Here is a 19,258-nt window from a genome sequence, read left to right as displayed (position 1 = left end):
ATGCCTTTTTAAGATGGAGTAATCTTTTTGTGGCAAAAGTAAAGTGAGCTTTACTTAACTAAAAATTAGTTTCCGAATGAAAGGAGGCTGATCAGGATGCTTAGGTGTCTGTCCTGTGTTTCACTTCGGTGATTTCAAAATAAAAAATGACTGGCACTACTTCCATCTTCTAATATTTTCATTAATTCCTGTGCCTGAAAGTACTTGGAGATCTTAGAGGTGGTGGTACAGGACTGTTTTTCCAATCAGGGCACTGTACTGGTTGAAGCAGTTTACACCAGCTTGGTTTCCATTGAGCTTCTCTGCAGTTCTTGTTTTTCTGAGAAATGTGACTTTTATAGAAATCAATGAGCAAACCATTGTCTAGGGTTCATGCACCTGAATGTTTGCTACAGGGTTAGAGCAAGCTGAAATCTCTCTGTAGACATAGTTGTTGTAATATAGAAGCTCTACAACTAGTCTGAAATAGTCTTTAAAACTTGCCAAGGTTTTCCTTCTGATTTTAAGTCTCTTCCATTTTTTCTTCATGCATAAACAAGGAAACAAAGGAGCACTTTGTTTTACATTTGCCACTTTGCATAAACCACTGAGATTTCCCGTAAGTAGTCTTAAACATCCCAAAGTGGGTTTAATAAGACTTTCTGTGTATATGGCATCTCATGTTTAAACCAGGTGACCAGTAATGGCTATAGCATTCCAGCTGGGGTTGTGCAGCTGCTGTGTGCAGCACTGTTGGGTTGGGTTAGCACTGGGAAGGAGTCACCTGCCTCTTTGCTTTTCTGCTGGTGGTTGATGTGATGATGCTGAGTATCTGGAGGTAGTCACAGCTTGCCCTGCATGGCAGGTACATTGGGAATGGTGTGACAGGGCAGCAGAGCCTGGGTCAGCTGTGGGCAAGTGGTAGTGGTGTTACAGGGTGAGTTAGCCAGACCATGTGGGCTGGCAGGGGGAGTCAGTCAGTGGCATAGATGCTGACAGCTGTTTTACCTGCTCAAATTATTGAACCCCCACCCCCCTTTTTTTTTTGTCAGGTTAGAAGAAAATATTTTTGTGCACTGGTATCTTTAAGTCGTGGTGGCAGGGCTCTTGGCTGGTGCTAGGTGCTGTAAGCCAGACTTTGATATACCATTGACCTGTCTGTTGCCTTTGAATCAAGTGGTGTCCTGACAGCTCACTTTTGCCAGTGCCTAATACCTTGTTTGGTGACTGGCAGGCTCCTAGCTGATATTATACCCATATGTATATGAATGTCTCTTATTGTCTTAAGTAACCTGAGTACTGGGGCATAGACAGTAGATTTTTATCACTTGGTGATTACTCAGATTGATGGGGATATTTCACTGTTTGTTCTTGGGGGTGATATTGTCTTGTTGTGCGGATGTTGGGAATGGTGATCTCAAAACCCTTAAACTGAAGTGCTGTCACCAGACACTGGGTATTTGCTACATGGGATACTATTAATGACACTTCAAAATTTTTACCATGCTGATATCAATCGTTTTTTTTCTTCCTGGCCTGATCTGTGAACTACAGCTTTGCTTTTGTTCTGTCCTATGGCTACCTAAGTGCATTAATATAAGCTGCTCCAAGGGAAGATTTTAGAGTTTTGCAGGTAAATCAGCTTGTTCTAACATAGTTTCTCAGGTTAATTTTCTTGAAGGAATGGTTTCATGCCTGACTCTTAAATACTGTCTAGACCAGGGGTCCTCAAACTTTTTAACCAGGGGGCTGGCGCGCGGATGGAGTGGCAGGCAGTCATCTGCGGCTGCTTGGCTTCCCCCCCAACCCCGGGCGGGGGGTGTTTGTAAATACCAGGGGCTGGATTGAGGACCCTGGGGGGCCGTATCCAGCCCACGGGCTGTAGTTTGAGGACCCCTGGTCTACAAAGGTGTTTGAGCTGCATAAAATAGATCACTATTTTATGCAGGTTTAAGTCATATATCCTCGATAAAAATTCAAACTTGCACTAACAGAATTACAGCTATACTGTTGCTTACATTTTTCTCATCTACCACAGGTCTGACTTGTGTGCATATGAATCTCAAAATTTTTATATTGTTATTGAGTAGGTAGGGGAGTATTGTCTTTCCAGCCACTCAGAGTGAAAACAATAGAGGAGACCATCGCTTATATAACCATGGGAAGAAAAAAAACAGCAAAAAGGTAACTGTAGGTGCTGTACATGGAGTTTCTCACCTAAATGCCTTTGTTTTAACTTTGTTCCTCTGTCTTATATTCCTTTTTGACATGGGACAAAGTTTAAACTTTGCAAACTCCCTCTTGTTGCAGTTTTGCACTGTTTACATAACACTAAATGCTTTTAACAACACTTCAGACTTTCACAAGCTGGCTCTTTCAGGCTTTTCAGCTCTTTAACATATTGTTCTCTCATCTGTGTCGTTTCATTCTTTCTTGGCTGCTGTCCTGCACCTTTCTTTAAGAGTCCCAGCTGCCTGTCTAGTAGATGTACTTCTTGGGTCCTTTTTGTGGTTTCTGTACTTGCATACTTGCTGCTAGTTGCTTCCACAAAAGCAACCTTTGTCAAATGTTAGACAGTAAAATATGAACACTTGAATCTGATCCAGTTGACTTGGGCTGGTCAAGGAGTCAGAACAGCACCCTGTATCCTGTCATGCTTGAGACTGATTTCTTGCTCAGCCATAGATCTCCTGTGTGGCTTCGACACGCTCTTTAGTCTGCACCTCATTTGGGTGTTTCTGCTGACCCAGCTGCATCAGTAGCTAAGTAAATATGCAAGTCTGCAGGTAAAGCTGTGTCTTTCTGTCGCTGGTCTTGAACCATGGACTTGGCTTTAACAGCCACACAATGTACAATCTTTTATGCTGAATCAACACTGAAGGTACTTCCCTGGGTCACTTCTCTGCCCCAGAAAAGTGTGTTAGTCATAGACATGGTGGTAGTGCTTATGCCTGTCATCTTACCTGCAAAGAAAGGCAGTAGCATATTATCCCTCTGGACAGCTGAGGATTAATACTTGTCTGGAAGGCTCTGTGCGGTGGTAATGGGCAAACGCATAAAATACCAGATCTTGATGTAAATATTACTGTTTTGATGTTTCATTAGCTGTCCTTCCATGTGTGGATAGCTTGACAGCTGCTAGAAATGGCACATCTGGTGGTCCACAGGAGTTTGGGAGAGGGTGAACAAAAAATGCAGGTTCCCTGATGGACAGGTTTGATTTAGTTTTAGTAGTAGCTTCATTGAAGTCACAGTTGGATAGATTGCTTTGTAGACTACATCTCTTTTCTATGGATTTTGATAGTAATTACTGCCATGGCAGCATGCAGATCTTGGGTAAAAATTTACTGTAACTGTGATTTAAGATTAGGGCCATTATGTGACAGAAATATAAAGGTTATCCCAAGGTCACATTATTGGTTATTTTACTGTACGATTTTTGTGGCTTGTCAAAGCACTTATCTTCTGCTACTCTTCTGCTCAAGTGTGTTGCTTGGACTATTAGATTATGCCAGGCTTTAAACTGATAAATCTGAAGTACCATATGTTTGGGGTTTTTGAGTAGGTGTCTTAAACTGCATTACCATACTGCAGCTGTAGAAGACACAGAGGAAAGCGAACTGCAGTAGTGTGTAGCAAGACAGTATAATGTGCAAGTCTAAACTATGGTCTTGGAGTCTATCACAGCATTTCTCTAAACATCATATATTTGGGGGAATAACTTGCTTTGCAACATTTCCACATGAACAAAAATGCTGTACTGTATAACAGTGCTTTTATTGCTGCCTGCTTCATTTTATCAAATCACTATAGTGTCTATACAGTTTATACAGACTAGTGAAATACTAACTCTAAATTCATGTGCCAAATTCTGCTTCCCTCCTTTTCAGATAAAAGCATTATTTGCTATGTAAGATTAGAGGGAGGCCCTTCATATCTGCATGTGGGACTTGTCTGCACTACCTAAAATTCCATTAGTGGTTTGAGTCTATCACCTGTCCGAAATCATGCTTTCCAGGGGCCACTGAGCCACCACTGCCAGACTGACATGGGAAAAGCTTGGGTTTCTGCTGCTGTGGTCTCTGATACCTGTTGGAGAGGGTGTGCTCTTAAAACAGATCTAGACTCTGCAGCTGGGTGATGCATGCTGATTTGAGTTGTGATAACTTAGTCACACAGAGTTTGCAAGCTTTTGGGGGAGGACTGCTCTGTTTCATCCTTTTTCCCCTTTTGATCCAAATGAAAATCCAGTTCCTCCTGTAAAAAGGGATACTTTGGACTACAACTTCCCCAGATAGTTTTTCCCTCAGACACTTGAACCCTGACTTAAATATTTGCTCAGGTAACCTGTTGGGTACTGTTCTTTCTGCTGAGAGGAATTAGGTGAGGTTCCTCAGGGAGAAATCCTTGCTGTGGGTGTTCAGCCTCCACCAGGATGGTAAGCTCTATTCCCAATACTGCTTACTCTCCTGCCTCTTCAGCTTTTGTCCCAGCCCCTGGCAGCTTGGAGGCAGGTAAGATGAGGCATCCCTGTGACTATCAGCTTGGGCTTTGTCAGCGTTGGCCCCCTTTCAGCATGTTATCTGGCAGACCAGTTGTCAAGTTCATGGTTGATACCCGGTGCTAAATCTTAATGGCTCTGCAAACAGGGAAGACAGAAAGAACAAACCCCAAAGCTTTTCCAATTGCAAAGGCTGGGGGCTGTCACAAAACACAGGCACCTGTGCTGCTGTCACTTGTTAGGGTGTTGCTGGAGAGTCTTATCTCCCACCGTAGAAGTGCTGAGTAACCAGGGCCTGGCTGCTGCTGGATGTCCAGCTGCCTGTGAGGCCATGCTGTAGCTCCAGGGTGGATTTCCTGAGCAGCACCTTGTGGGATTTAATCACTGATTAACCCACATAAGGGATGACTGGAATAAAACAGATTAAAACAACAAATAGTATCTGTGCTGCCATCTTGTGAACTAGAATTTTTTAACACCGTTAAGGTTATTTTGTAAATATGGCACTGTTGCCATGGCAGCAGGAATCTGGTGTGGAAAAATGTTGCTGAAATGATTTATTGCTGGTTTAGTGTGCTCTAAGGAGCAGGCAGGTTGTCACTGCTGCTTGCTCCTACTCATTTAAATTGAATATGATGTATATTAGAAGGGCTTTGATTAGGGAAATAACTATTGCAACAAACTTCATGCAGGTGTGCACAATTCAACAAAATTCAACAAAATGCAGTAATGCATGGTAAGATCCGTATTATTTTAATACTTATGCACAAAGAATCCATACATGAAAGTTTTTGATAGTTTTCACTGTAGCTTTTATTGAAAGTCAGTGTCCTCCCTGGTGAAATCATAATCGTAAAAAGTTGAGATGCTGCTAAATCTAACACTAGCTGGAGACCTAGAGGTACACAACTTTGAATTTTAACGGACTGATAGAAGGGTTAAAAATCAGAGCACTACAGGTTAATCCAAAACCTGTTGCTACAGGATTTGGCACTGATTTTACGTGCTGAAGTTCTGAGATCTTGCATGGCAGAGTGATTCACAGTATCCTACATGACACCATCTTCGCGTTACTTCTTGCATGCAACATAAGAGAAGTGGTGACCGGAATGACCTACATCACACATCCCTCCTGTGCACTGCTTTGGAGACCCACAGCCACAAAATGTTGACTTCTTTCAAAGCAGGTTTTTAGGATGGGTAAAACTTGAGATTCAGTAGAGACTGTCACTGCAGTACAAATCTAGAGTCTCAGGTTTAGAAGATGGTGTTTCCAGGGTGTCTGGCTCCAGAGGTAAGTTGACAGCAGAGGGCTGTAGCTCTGACTGGAGTCAAGACTCCCAATTGTAAGGAAGATTTGGGGTGAATACACCAGAATGTGAGGGGGGAAAAAAAGGTCTGAAGAAATTAGTTCTTTCAGCTGCCTGTCACTGCTTTCCACAGCCTCTAAGTGGAGCCTCCAAACCTGTGCAGGATTTTTTATACAATTCATATTTTTTGCTGTGATGGTATTTAAATTGTCTATCTGTTTTCATGGAATGGTTGGAAGTTTTGCATGCATTTGCTCTAGAAATAGCTTGTTGATGTTTCTAGGTGAATCAACCTTTTTCTAAGGTTTCTGGTGTAGGAGATGTAGCATGCTAAAACTTGCAACCTAATGAGAACAAATTCCAAAGTTAACATAGTCTTTCCTTATAAACAAATCAATGCCACTACCACCACTTGCTCAGCCAAGCAACACACCTAGATTGCTTCTGCTGCTCTCAGCTTCCTTTTTAAAGCATATTTATGGACTGGTGGTGGTGAAACACAAATTTTTTTGCATCAAAAGAATTAAGAGCTGAGGTGTCTTAATATTTTTAGATTCAGAAACCAAAGACATAATAAAGCAGAACTGTAAATGGTGAGTTCTCATGCTTCAGACTATTTTATATTTCTAAATATCTTCCCAAAAAATTTTTTGATACAAAAATAATCCCACCATTTCACAGACATTTAAAGCTAGAATCTAACATTTGGCTTTCAGTCAGATTGTTGTTACTCTTATTTTCTAGCAACAAGATTTTTTTCACTGTTTGGAATGAGATGGCTGTGTTATAATCTCTAGGTCAACACTCAGTTTCACTTGTGGTGAACCAAACTGAAAGGGTGTGGTTGTGAACCAGGGAGGCAGTAAATGGGTGGTAACTGTTCTTTACCTTGTCTTCACTAGACCTTTTTCACAAGTGTTCTGAGCTTTGGTACTTGATCCTGGCTTTTTTGCTTCTCCAAAGGTCTGCTTCTTAGGAGGTGAAAACCTAGTGCTATTGGATCCACATCTTGCAGCATAATCCAAAAATGCAGGGCAGCACAAGCATAAATCTTGCTGCAATATTCACTGTGTGCCAAATGTGGGCTTTGGGTGGGTTATGCAATGTATTCTTCTCTCTGCTGAACCCCGGCTCCAGCATTTCCAGTCCCCTAGCCAACCATGTGTGCTTTGCTGACCACACAGACTGTCAATGACAACTTTATAACAGGTTACATTCATAAAGCTGTACTGGTGCTTCCAGTTTCCTTGACCTTGGCTTGAATGAGAATCGGGGGTTTCTTTTGCTTTTAAAGTACATGCCTGAGCTCATTATACTGCTGCTGTTTTGCATGGTCAAATGTGGAAACTGGAATCTCTTGGTGAGCAGCATGCTGTTTACTGCTCATGGGTCTGGCACAGAAATCATCATTATTATCTTGCCAGAAGTTCACTGCTGAACTGCTCTGCCTCAGACTGCCAAGAATCAAAACAGAATTGAGCAAAACGAAGGGAAACTTACCTCAATACTCACTCCTGGCAGGCTTTCCAGTAGTATGTATTAGACTTAAAGTTTTGGAAATATATTTCCATTGATCGGGTCTGTCTTTGGGTTTTTGTCTAAAAAGGCAAATCCTTTGTTTCTGTGCTGGCAGGTACTGCAGCATTATGAATAAAAGCAGGCTGTGATTAGGCATACTGGTGTATGATCACAAGTACCTCTCTTCAGAAAAACATTTTATGCATGTTTGAACACAAATGATGAGACTAAAACTGGCATGGGTAGTTCTACAGGGCTATTCTAATGACAGCTAATATTTGATGGTGCTGCCCAGGACTTCAGGGATGTTGCATGTTTTGGTCTGCTTCCTGTGACTGCCTTTTGCCCCCATCACGGAGTGGGGTTTGGGTTAGCCTCTTCTCTCAAGTAATAAGTGACAGGACAAAAGGATATGGCCTCAAGTTGCACAAGGGCATGTTTAGATTAGATATTAAGAAAACTTTCTTCACCAAAAGTGTTGTCAAGCATTGGAACAGGCTGCCCAAGGAAGTGGTTGAGTTGCCATCTCTGGAGGTACGTAAAAGACACGTAGATGTGGTGCTTAGGGACATGGTTTAGTGGTGGACTTGGCAGTTCTGTGTTAATGGTTGGACGATGATCTTAAAGGTCTTTCCCAACCTAAACAATTCTATTGTTCTAATGAGGGACCAAATTGACCATCATATTCACCACTGGCAGTTTGTCATGGCGTATATCTGTCAGTAAGCTAAGGTTGTTAAAAATACAGCAGTTATTGGATTGCACTGTAGAAAAAGAAATGGCAGAAATGCACAGGCATTTGATAGCTATAATAGTCTTATTCCACAAGCTTCGTACTGAAGAACAACATACCATCTAACACTGAGTTTTAGGCCCTTCCTCTTGTGTAGCCATGGTATGAACTAGTTTTTGTGGTGAACAGTTTCTGCAACAGACTTAAATCTGATGCTGATGCTGCAGTACCGTATGTTCAGGGAACAGTGGGTGAGCCAAACAGTGCTGCTTTTTTAGCCACAAAGAAAAATAAATTGCTCCAAGGGCAGCAAAAGGATTGTCAGGTAAATATTGTGTGTTTCACTTAAGCAGAAGTAGAAGGATTTCTGTTTTAGTCCTGTCTACTCCTGTTGTCAACACAATCTCAAAAAGCAGAACCATACAACTTTAAAGCAATGCTTCTTTCTGTTTAAAACCACAATTGCCTTTTAACTGCATCATTGTAAAGGGAATAAAATTACTACAATTGCAGACATTGGGGAGAAAAGTGCTACAGATGTCTCAATAAATGCCAGAACAGAAAATAAGGGTTGGGCAGCTGTCTGCATAACTAAAACATACAAGGTTGTTTATATATTTGCAGGATTTCATGCAAATCCTCATGTTTGTACATGTTGAGTCACATAAACAAAAAAATGGAGTAAATTCTTTCATAGTAATCTTGTAGCTAAGTTCCGCAACTTCCAGACATCGGTAAAACCTGTATTATACGTAATACAGCTGCAGCTGTGTTCTGTCTTGGAGACTGATTCCCAAAAACTGTAAGTTACAGCTGCCCTACTTCAGACCTGTGAGGTTTTCTAGAATAGATATCACGTATGGATTTTCAGCCATAAATGGAAAGAAACTGCATTTTTCAAGTCTGCTTCTTTTACTTCTCTCTACTTTTTTCCACTGAGTTACCAACATTCAACTTCTAAAAAGGGAACATTTTTGCTTGTATGTTTATCTGGATTTGTTGGATTGACAACTGTATTCTATTTTTTTTTTTCAGTTTATTTGCTTCCTCGTACTGTTTCCTGTTTGCTTCTCAGTGTCTTGCATTTACCCACTAGACAGGGTAGTCTCCCTGTCCAGAACAGGATGGTTCCAGACTAATCTTAAAGGCTTATCACCACAGTGGAAACAAATCCAAAACAGTTTTGCTGGTGTTGAATAACAGAAGCTTAAAAAGTTGAGGAGTAGATTTCATTTTGGATGAGCATCTCATTTAAAGCTTAGGAAAAGACTCAATTTTGTATGGACCCTTTTATAAAAGCAGACACAACCCACCCAAATGCATCCTTTCCTCTGCTTCCCCACACCACCAGCAGGTTATGAACAGCAACCTCTTTTTGCCACAAGAACAGGAATTTCAAGGTTTATAAATGATAACCTAGACCTGCTCTGAAGGCTGCTCTCTCCTAGTGTCATGCCCAGGTTGTTGTCAGCCCTTTCTCCTTAGCACTATGTGATGCTTTGCTAATGGACATTTAACTATATGGCTGTTAAACATAGTGCTTGGGTCAGTGCTTGACACGTTGAGCTGTTCCTGCTGGTGAAGCTCAGTTGTATGGTGAAGGAAAACGTGATGGAAGGGCAAACAACAAGGTTTGGTTGGCTTTTTAGGGAGACATCATGCACCCACTGATTTTGGGCCAGGGGAAAGTTGTGTGTAAGTAGCTTTTTTGTACCAGAAGGGAGAAAAGCAATTTTGGAGGGGATGTGTGTATTTTCAAAGACAGTTCCAATAAGAACTTTTTTGGTGGCCTGGACTGAAGATGTCAGAAAAGCATTTTCATAAGAAAACTGAGGATTAGAAGGGAAAGGATCTGCTCCAAGGTACCAAACACTGCTCTGGGGGCATGCAGTTCATCTCACTGGAGATGGTTTATTGGACAACAGGGTCATCTTTAGCTCATGGCAAATACCTCCTGTGGCTCAGCAAGCTCCTCTTGCTGCCTGTACAACTCTTTTTCTAGCAGACACTTTCTAGGAAATAAATTCTCTATAAAGAGCTAACTGGCCCAGGTGAAACCCCCATTTGCTGGGAGTACACATTTTTTGTTTATTCTTCCTTGTCCTCTGTTTTGCAGAAGACAAAAGTTGTGGCATTTTACCCTAGTGTGTATCTATTTAATATGTAAAATATCATTAATAAGGATGATTTTTGAGACCCTTGGCATGGACCCATAACACACAAACATGCAATGCATGGTGGAGATAGGGAACTTGTCATATGATTCTCCTCAATGAGGAAGTTTTTATACTGCAAACTACAGTTCTCCTAATGACTCTTGCCCCATGCAGTTTTGTGTGAGATTGTTCCAGAAACACCAACAAGCTGGTTGTTTCCTGAAGACCTATTTGGGTAGTCTGTGCTTCAGTGAAACAACTTTCATATGTCCTCTAACAAAAGTGTAATGGAGTAGATAATTTGTCTTGAGTATTAATGTGGAACAAAATTATGTAGTGAGCTTTTTTCTTCTCCATGGTGTGGGAAAAACTGCTCATTTTCAACTTGGATCCCAGCTTTCTGGTTTCTGAAGTCACCTTTTTGGAGGTGATGTTAGATTTGTAATGCTGTTTCATGCAGCATACAGCAACGTTACCTTAGCAACAGTAAGTAAAGACAACTAATGTCTTCAGCTTTGTTCTTGTCCATCTGTACTGGTATTAATGTTCTTCTAGCAACAGCAGAGATTACTTAACCAAAAAAAAAAAAGTTATTGGGAAAGAACCAACCAGATTTATAGCCTTTGTGATTTAGCTGTTAAAAAAAAGAATATTTCAGGGCCAAAACTCTTAGACCACCAGCATAAGGAACTTCTGGTCCAGTGAGTAGGATGCTAACCTTTTTTAGGAGTGCTTCGGTAGCAGTTTTTCTTGGCTGCTCAATATAAACATACTGGGTACCTCGGTTTAATGTCGGTTACTGGCCTTCTGAACTGCTTATGTGTTACTAATTATACTGTTTTCTATCTAGTACTGTATGTATCACATCTGGAGTCTCAAAACCAACTACTTTTACCATCTTGAAGGATTTAGTAGTTTGAGAAGCCAATACCACCTAATGGGCGGTAGGGACCTTTCAGCAACTCTCTGCCAGGCAGACCTCAAGTGCATGAAGTACCACTGGGCTGTTTCAAGAAAAAGCTTCATCCCTTGCACCAGCACCATTCCCACAGGTGAATGGGAAGAGCTGCTGTGTGTTATGGGATACAGATTTGCCGCAGGAGTGCTCTGTACTGAGATGAGTATTGCTGTGAGCTTGGGTTGCAGAGCATGCCAGCTGTAGGAACCAGCCTTGCCCAGCACACTACTGGCCTTGGTGCTCTTGAGATTCAGCCCTGGCATAGCTATCACAGAGGTTTTTAAATGCAAACATCACCAAAACTTCATGTTTTCTTCTGATTTCAACATAAATTACTGTTTATTTAAAAACCTAATGCTGTTCAAAAGATCTAAGTTAGACCCTTAGGGTATGTATACTTCAAAGCATGTTGTTTGGTTACTTATGGGTTATTGATCACGCAGTGCAGATATGGTTCTGTAGTCATTTTGACCTGCCATGTGACAAAGGTATTTTTCTCCTTGGCCCACACCCTTTTCTTTTATGTTGTGGCAGTGATGTTAAAAGTACAATGGCTATGGGTGAAAGGTGTCACTTATACTAAAACAAAAAATAACAGTGTTTCTCAAATGATGTCTCTGTAGATGGATGGAGGTCTGCTTGGAAGAAGAGCTGCCCCCAACTACGGAGCTGGAGGAAGGCTTAAGAAATGGTGTTTACCTTGCCAAACTTGCGAAATTCTTTGCCCCTAATGTAGTGTCAGACAAAAAGATCTATGATGTGGAGCAGGCACGCTATAAGGTAATAAGTGTTTCATTCTCTCACTGGCAATGTCATGTCTGTCTTCCTAATCTTAAAGAAGATACCCATGCATGACTGGTTAATGTTCAGCATCTCTTTCATAAGACTCTTGGTACTAGATGGATGACATACAGCACTACAAAACCAGCCCAAAAAGTTGGAAATAGTTCACTCTTAGAAGAACAATGTTAGTGTCACTTAATGTGTTTAAAGCTGAACAAATTCCACTTCACACTCCAGGGTGAACACAAGCTTTACCATTTATACCATTATTTCTCATTACTAATAGAAGCCAAAAGCAATTCAGTAAATAAACTTGATAACTATTCCAAACTTTCTGAATCTTGAATGGGAGAACACTCACTTCATTTGATCTGTGTGTTTATTTTACCAAATTTAAAACTGAGAAGCAAAAAACAAGCTAATGGTAACAAAGCTTAACTTGCTACCTGTGGACCTTTTGGTTAACTCAAAGAGCCTCAATAATACAGAAACGGATATATGCATATGCAGTAGTCCCACTATGGCATGCACTATCCCGAAATGTAGAGGGGACAGAAAAAAGTTGAAAGAGACATTTTTTAAGGTATAATCACTGGCTGTTGTTTGAGAGTTGAGAAATGCAGCTGTTCTAGGTACCATACAGTTAACAGAACCACGACTGAAAATCCTGGTTACATTTAAATGTTTCTCTTGAAAATCTCCAAAACTTGAACTCGGGCTTCTTTTCCCCCCTTTACCCTGCCTCTTTAAAAATTTAAGAAAAAAATTAAAATCTTTTCCTACTTAATGCTCTTTTAACTGTTGATTGCACAGGCTGTAGGGAGAGTCAGGTATTTGGGTAGATCTAAAGACTAAGAGCTCCTTGTCTGTTCTCCTTCACAGCAGTCCTGAGCAGTGTTACTGCTTCTGCATTTTGGAGGTAGTGGTTCCTGATATTTGATAGCCAGCCTTTACTCCCCAGAACTACTGAAGGGTTGTGCAAATGGCCACTTCAGTCACAGTCCACCTAAATGGGTACAAATCTGGCTTGTGTTAAATAAGAGAATGACCTGGACAGCGTTGGGGCTGTTGTGTTAGGATGCTTCATTAGCAGGATTGCAGCTGTGATGCTTTGGTCTTGAGGTTCAAACAAGGGAAAATTCCCTGAACTAAACTGCAGGATATAAAACTGGGAGGCAACAAGATCAATAATTCAGGAATTTTTGTGTGGTTTTTATCACCTTTTCCTTCTATGTTTCCAATAGAGATCTGGCCTTCATTTTCGGCACACTGACAACACTGTACAGTGGTTAAGAGCAATGGAGTCCATTGGTCTGCCTAAGGTAAGCCTTTAAATGTTAGCAAAGAAACTGGCTTAAGGCGCTGCCTTACTGGGATCCCCTTTTACCTGCTTGAGCATAAACAGCTGCTTACAGTAAGTCTGTGGGGAAGGGATAATTCAGGAAACAAATCTGAAGAGAAGGTAATGCCGAATGAAAGCAGTGGGAGCGTCAGTTATGTGCCACTGCTGGTGTGCATGGGCTGAGGCTGCTGTGGATGAGTGCTGTGGGTGGAAATGTACAGGGTGCTTCTCTGGTGGGAAGACAAACGGAGGCGCTAGCAGTGTTTTAGCTATATCTTATTGCTAGTACAATCTCTGGGGCCTGGAAGGTATAAGATATAAAACAGAAAACTTAAATATTTGCTTCCTTCAGGTTACTGCTTCTCATTGTGTCTCTTGCTGCCTCTTCCTCTTAATATACTTAATTTAATATAAAAAGTCCCAGTTTGTCTGCCTCTATCCTGTTTCCAGACTGTCCTTGCACGCTCAAGTACATCTGCATGGCTGTGCTGTTGCTCCTCTTCTGCCGGCTGCTTTCTTGGGTCACCTCTCACCTATTTATCTTCCTGCTTGTAGGTCTTCGCTTGCCATCTCCCCTGTTCTGCTGCTGTTTCTGGGCATCAGTGAGTCTTTTTCTGGATGAAAATCCTTTGAAAAGGGGCTGTGTGGAAACACCTACCCTGCTTCTGTGGACACTTGGGCACCTGCACGCAGCCTGGGGAGAGCGGTCCCCTGCTCAGGCTGCCCAGCCACTGCCCTTGGGCGCTGCCTAGTGCGCTGTGGGTCAGGCACTGTGGGGATGCTCAGACGGCTGTCTGAAGGGCTGCAGGGACTAGTAGCTAGTCACTGCTGGCAGATGTGCTGCAGGTGCCCACCATAAGCAGAACAGGGCACCCATGACTGCTATCAGAAATGCCATAGAGATGCAGACAGTCTTGCCTTTCTGAGGTCAGGGTTTTTTTCCTCTCACTAGAGTCTTCTGCTCAGCTGGCTGATTTCCACCCTGCCATCCCTCCTCTGAAAGGCTTCACTTCAGTTGCAGAGGATGGTCATGGCCAAAAGCTTTCCTGAGTCTCCCTCCCAAAGCTGTTGTGAGCAAATGATGAAGAGGGGCACTGTGCTCCTAATTTACTCCATCTGGTCCTATTAACCATGGGACAGTGCAGCCTGGGTGCCTGGCCTTGGCTGAAGCACGCTGCCAACTCACATGGTTAACTAAGTCTTTTCTTTTTGTGGAGAAACAGTGTTTAGTGACTTGGACAAAGGCCAGCAACAAATTAGTGGTAGAACCAGAACTGGAACTTATGATGTGTCTTTTTGGCTCAACTGCTTAATAGTCCTCTTTCTGAATATCCTTCTCAGTAAATCATGTATTCACAAAGTAAGCAGTCCTGGCAATTAGAATTTTGCATTTTTAAACCATACTTGATAGGTTTAGTTTGCAATGAGACGCTGCAAATTGTAACTGCATCCCAGGTTTCAGGTGTCTGTAGGAGGACAAGACCTGCTGGCTGAGCTTGTGCCAAAGGACCTTTTCTAAAAAACTTGCTGAAATGCTGTCTGCTTATCTTCCTTATTTTCCCTCTTATGAAGTAGCTTTTACGCTTTATTAAATTCTTCCTTATGATAACTAATGATAAAGTTAAAATAACCTCAGAAGGGACCTGTTTCATAACTGTATAGAAGTAACAGCTGAAATTCTGTAAGTTTAAGATATGATTCTATGAAGACCTAATTTTGGCTACTTTTCTGCTCAGTAATGTGTAGTCTTCTTTAACTGTGTGCTCTTTTGGTTTTAGATCTTTTATCCAGAGACTACAGATGTCTACGACAGGAAAAACATCCCTAGGATGATATATTGCATTCATGCTCTAAGGTAACCGGTGATGAGAGTAAAAGTTAAAGTAACTACCAATTATAGGACTGTAAGTCTTGACATGGCTTTAGGGTAACCAGTATATGAAAATCTGTCAGAATTTACAAGTTCATTGCTTTCAAAAAAAGTAATGACAAAAGCCCAATCTAGTCAGGACTATTGGACAAATTATTTTCAAAACAAAAATGAAGGACCATTGAATTTGGTGCAGGCAGCCCTCTCTCAATGAGTACACCCCCTCACAAAGTTCATTTCAAAACACATACTGCAACAGAAACCAAATAAATGAACAAAACCTTAGCAAAATATTAGTATAACCATGAGGCAAACATGCTCATCAGAGTGAAAATGATAATGAACTGACCTCTTTCTGCCCGAAAAGAGGAGCAAATAATTGCTGTATTAACATGAATGTAAAGGCAGGACGGCTTTGGCCACACCATTGAAAGTAGGGTTTGATTACTTTTGTGTGTGTGTTCTGCCATAAGGATTTTCTTGAAGTTTAACACAGAGTAACAGACAACTGCCTTGCGGTGTCCCTTGCATGAGGGGCAGTGGTGCTGGCAGACAGTGCATCCCTCTCGTCTCTCTGCTAGCTTGTTTTCTGCATGTGAAGACCTTTTCCCTTCATTACTTCATTGTAACTAGGCTTGCAGAGAACGTAATTAACTTACACCCCAAACTCTTCTATGTTCCTAATGGTGTTGAAAGGCACATCAGCTGCTGCAGGGCTACAGGTCAAACTATTCAATATGTGCTGTAATTTAATTTTTTTAAGATCTAATCCTTGAAATGTGTCCACTCTTGCCCTCTGTGCACTCACAGCCAATAAATAAGGCATGCCACTGAAGTTCGTTATGTTTCTTTCAAATGCTAGGTATTGGGAGTTGACAAACCCTGGTATTTTTTTGTCATCAACAAGTGTTGCCACTTGAAATTATGATGTCTGGTGTAATATTAACTGGGCAGTGTCACCAGGGCTCTTTGTGGGTAGCTTTTACCTAAAATTTGGTAGTGCAGTCTCTTCTGTCCACAAGTGTCTTCCTGAAGTGGATGAGTGTGACTGTGTTGTCAACCAGCTCAGGCTGACGTGGTGGGCTGTCTGCCCCTTCAGCCATGTTATAGGCTGGCTCAGATGTTCAGCAGGAGGTGGAAGAACACTTTTCCAGTATTTCCTTCCACATATATGGAGGAGGACTTTATCAGCTGTGGTTTTGAGTGCTACATGAACAATAAGCCTGTCAGTCAGATACCTTCTTAAGATCTGCCAGATCATTGCAATGGCAGTAACTCTCTTCATCTAGAACTGAATTTTGCAATGGGTTGACCTTCGGTAGAAGTTTTCATTTCTCCATCTTGATGTGCCCCAGGATTTATGCCAGTATCAGTATTAGTCTCTGTTCCTTAGACTTCACTTCCAAGTTTGTCTTAACTAAATTATTCTTTCTTGCTGTATAACAAGAAAAAGTTCTAGCTCTGTACTTACAAGCTATTTTAGAAATGGACTTCATATCAAATGTGTCATGCCACACTGAAGGGGAATAGACTTGCAATGCTTTCACTTATGATGCTTTCCCACAAAAGTTTAGGGCCCTGTGCCTGTGTCCCGTGCAGGGTGGAAGCCTCAAAGAAACTGCTGCTGAGCTTCACTGATTTCCATGCTTTTTCCTAAGAGGCATGTTCGAAGTCCTCCACTGGAGTCTTTCAAATCAAACTCCAATGCCGGTATTGGATGGCACACAGCCTACACTGAAAGCAGTCTGTGAAACCACAGAATGAAGGACAGGCAATTGCCTGGCCAGCAGTGTTTCCAGTCAGGCTGGTATCAGAGGAATGCTGAGTGCAGGAGTCCAGTTCTGTTCCCCTTCTGCTGCTGTTGTAACTGGTGTCTGTCCCCCTGGCTCCACGCCATGTACCCCAACTGCTCTACCCTCTGGATTTGTCAAAGCATCCTCGTACTGGGTTCACCAACCCTGGAAAAGTCCATATCCCTGTTGCTGGTGGTGCTGGACCCTGAGAACATCTAGAAAGAGCAATTGCAAGCAGGCTTTTCACCTTTGCAGCTGTAGCATATGTACATGACAGCTATAGAAAGAATCACCACTGGGTTTAAATGCTGAATTCTAGTGCATCTTGGAGCACATGCTCAAATTTCAAAGGCTTAAACTTGGGAAAATTGAGCACTTTCTCAGAGGTGAGGGTCTGACCTACTTCCTGTTCTTTCTTAGCTGTTACGAAGTCATTGCTGCAAAGCAACATGATTCTTGAGCTTTCCAACAAAACTGGTAAATTTAATGCAGAAAGGATATTTTCACGTTGGAACTTCTGAAGTCATCTGTAGTTAGATATTTTTTCCCTATGTTAATTCATTTTTGCACAATCAGTGTACATAGTTTAAGTGCTTGAAATTGATAAGATTATTTTTAATTGCCTCTTTAAGAAGAATGAAATAGCCTTAGCTGTAGGTAATAGGAGCAAAAAGCTTGATCTATCCAAAGGGTCTATTTTACACCTGAAACATAACATTTCATAGGGAAACTCTGTGGTTATTTGGGGTTTTGCTGATCTTTGAGCTGCTAGAGGGTCTGAAGATAGATGATGACTCTAAGCAAGATGGTTTAAACATATTTTTAAGATCTCTCCGGGTGCAAGTCTGAAAAGTATTTGCACTTAACAATATGTGGAACAACTTGTACTGTCGAACACAGTACTGCTCTGGCCAGGAAGGAGCAACTCGGCAAACAATTTCTATATTCCTGTTGAACATAATTGCCCACTTACTTTTCTCTTGTTGAAACATCAATACTTAAAGCCCAACTTGAAAAATACAAAGGCATAGATCTTGTTTCTTGCACTATTTTTCTTGTGAAAACAGATTTGTTCCTGGACAAAATGAGGGTAAGAACTTCTTCATTTAAATGGAGATGGTAACAGTGATTCTTGTTCATAAATAGCAGTGCTTATGAGACTATTCCCACCCTCCCACCCCCACCCCCCGAAAAATTCAGTTAAACTTTGCAAGCAGATCACTGCTACATCCTGGACAAACTATCCCTCTGAAGATGGACAGCTTCAAAAACATTGTTCTCCTAGGAAGCAGTAGAGTAACAATCACATCTTTTTAAAAAAAGGAAAAAAAGCACTATTTACACATCTGTTTTTTATGGAATGTTATAAATGAAGTAAGCACAAAATGAGACTCAGGAAGCTCTGTCTGATCTGAATTGTAGCTCCGCATAGACAAAGGGAACTTCACCTGCAAACTGCCCCTTCCCTTTTGTTTCTCCCCTGTTCCTGATGCCTCATATCCAGCTTTCTTAATCCCAGGACCTCCTGATTTTGATTTTATGTGGGTTCCCTGAGGTTTAAGTTAAACTATAAAAGCGTTAAGCAAGTTGTTTCAAGTGAAATTACACCTTAATACAGAATAGAGGTGTCTTTGTGCTCCCTTCAAGGCTCAGAGCACGTTTTCAGCACCACCTGGTGGTTCATAAGTTTGTCCAAAGGGGCGTAGGAAGTAATGTACGTGGCTCAATATCCTCCTCGAAGTGCTGAACGACAAAAATGCGAGTCCCTAATGTTCTTGGCGCTTTTTCTTCCTCTGTCTTTTTATTGTGGTGAACAAAAAAAGAGCCAGCATAGCCCTGTGGTGCTGCTAGTCTCCATAACTGTTTGTATTACACACAGCATTTCAGCCAGGATCGTGTCCCCATCTCAAACACAGAGCAAAATCTCTTTAAAAGCCCATAAGGGAAGACTGGCAGGCAGATCAGAATAACAGAAGAACTTGGTTTGTTACTGTAGGCATGTGAGGTTTTTTTCTGCTATAGCTAACATACATTTAAGACTGCTGTGAAAGGTGAGAATGGCAGTGGCAATGATTTTGAGGGTCCGTAGCAGTCAAAAGAGCATCCAACCTACATGAAATGTGTTGTTCTATCCATCCAGGTCATGACAGGACAGAGGACTATCTATGGTAGCATAGAAGATGAAGTGCTGATTCTGTGTGCTTTGAAATAAATGTCACAGCTACAAATACTTGCTTTGAAATTTCATCTTGTAATTTGCTAACAGCAAAAAAAACCCCCAAACAACCCAATAACAAAACACAAAAGAAAAATGT

The 19,258-nt window shown here is 41.5% G+C and overlaps 1 protein-coding gene across 8 annotated transcripts in view; it reads left to right on the top strand.

The window, feature by feature from the left end:
- IQGAP2 (IQ motif containing GTPase activating protein 2) overlaps positions 1–19,258 on the top strand; it is a 127,928-nt gene that overhangs the window by 52,896 nt on the left and 55,774 nt on the right. For all 8 annotated transcript variants that reach the window (XM_055698663.1, XM_055698660.1, XM_055698662.1 and 5 more), the window contains exons 3-5: positions 11,779–11,935; positions 13,183–13,260; positions 15,059–15,135. In XM_055698663.1, coding sequence (XP_055554638.1) covers positions 11,779–11,935; positions 13,183–13,260; positions 15,059–15,135 — 312 coding nt within the window. The remainder of the gene's footprint in view (positions 1–11,778; positions 11,936–13,182; positions 13,261–15,058; positions 15,136–19,258) is intronic.

This window comes from Falco cherrug, chromosome Z (assembly GCF_023634085.1).
Source record: "Falco cherrug isolate bFalChe1 chromosome Z, bFalChe1.pri, whole genome shotgun sequence".
Taxonomy (NCBI): Eukaryota; Metazoa; Chordata; class Aves; order Falconiformes; family Falconidae; genus Falco; species Falco cherrug.
This window is presented reverse-complemented; position numbering and strand designations above follow the sequence as displayed.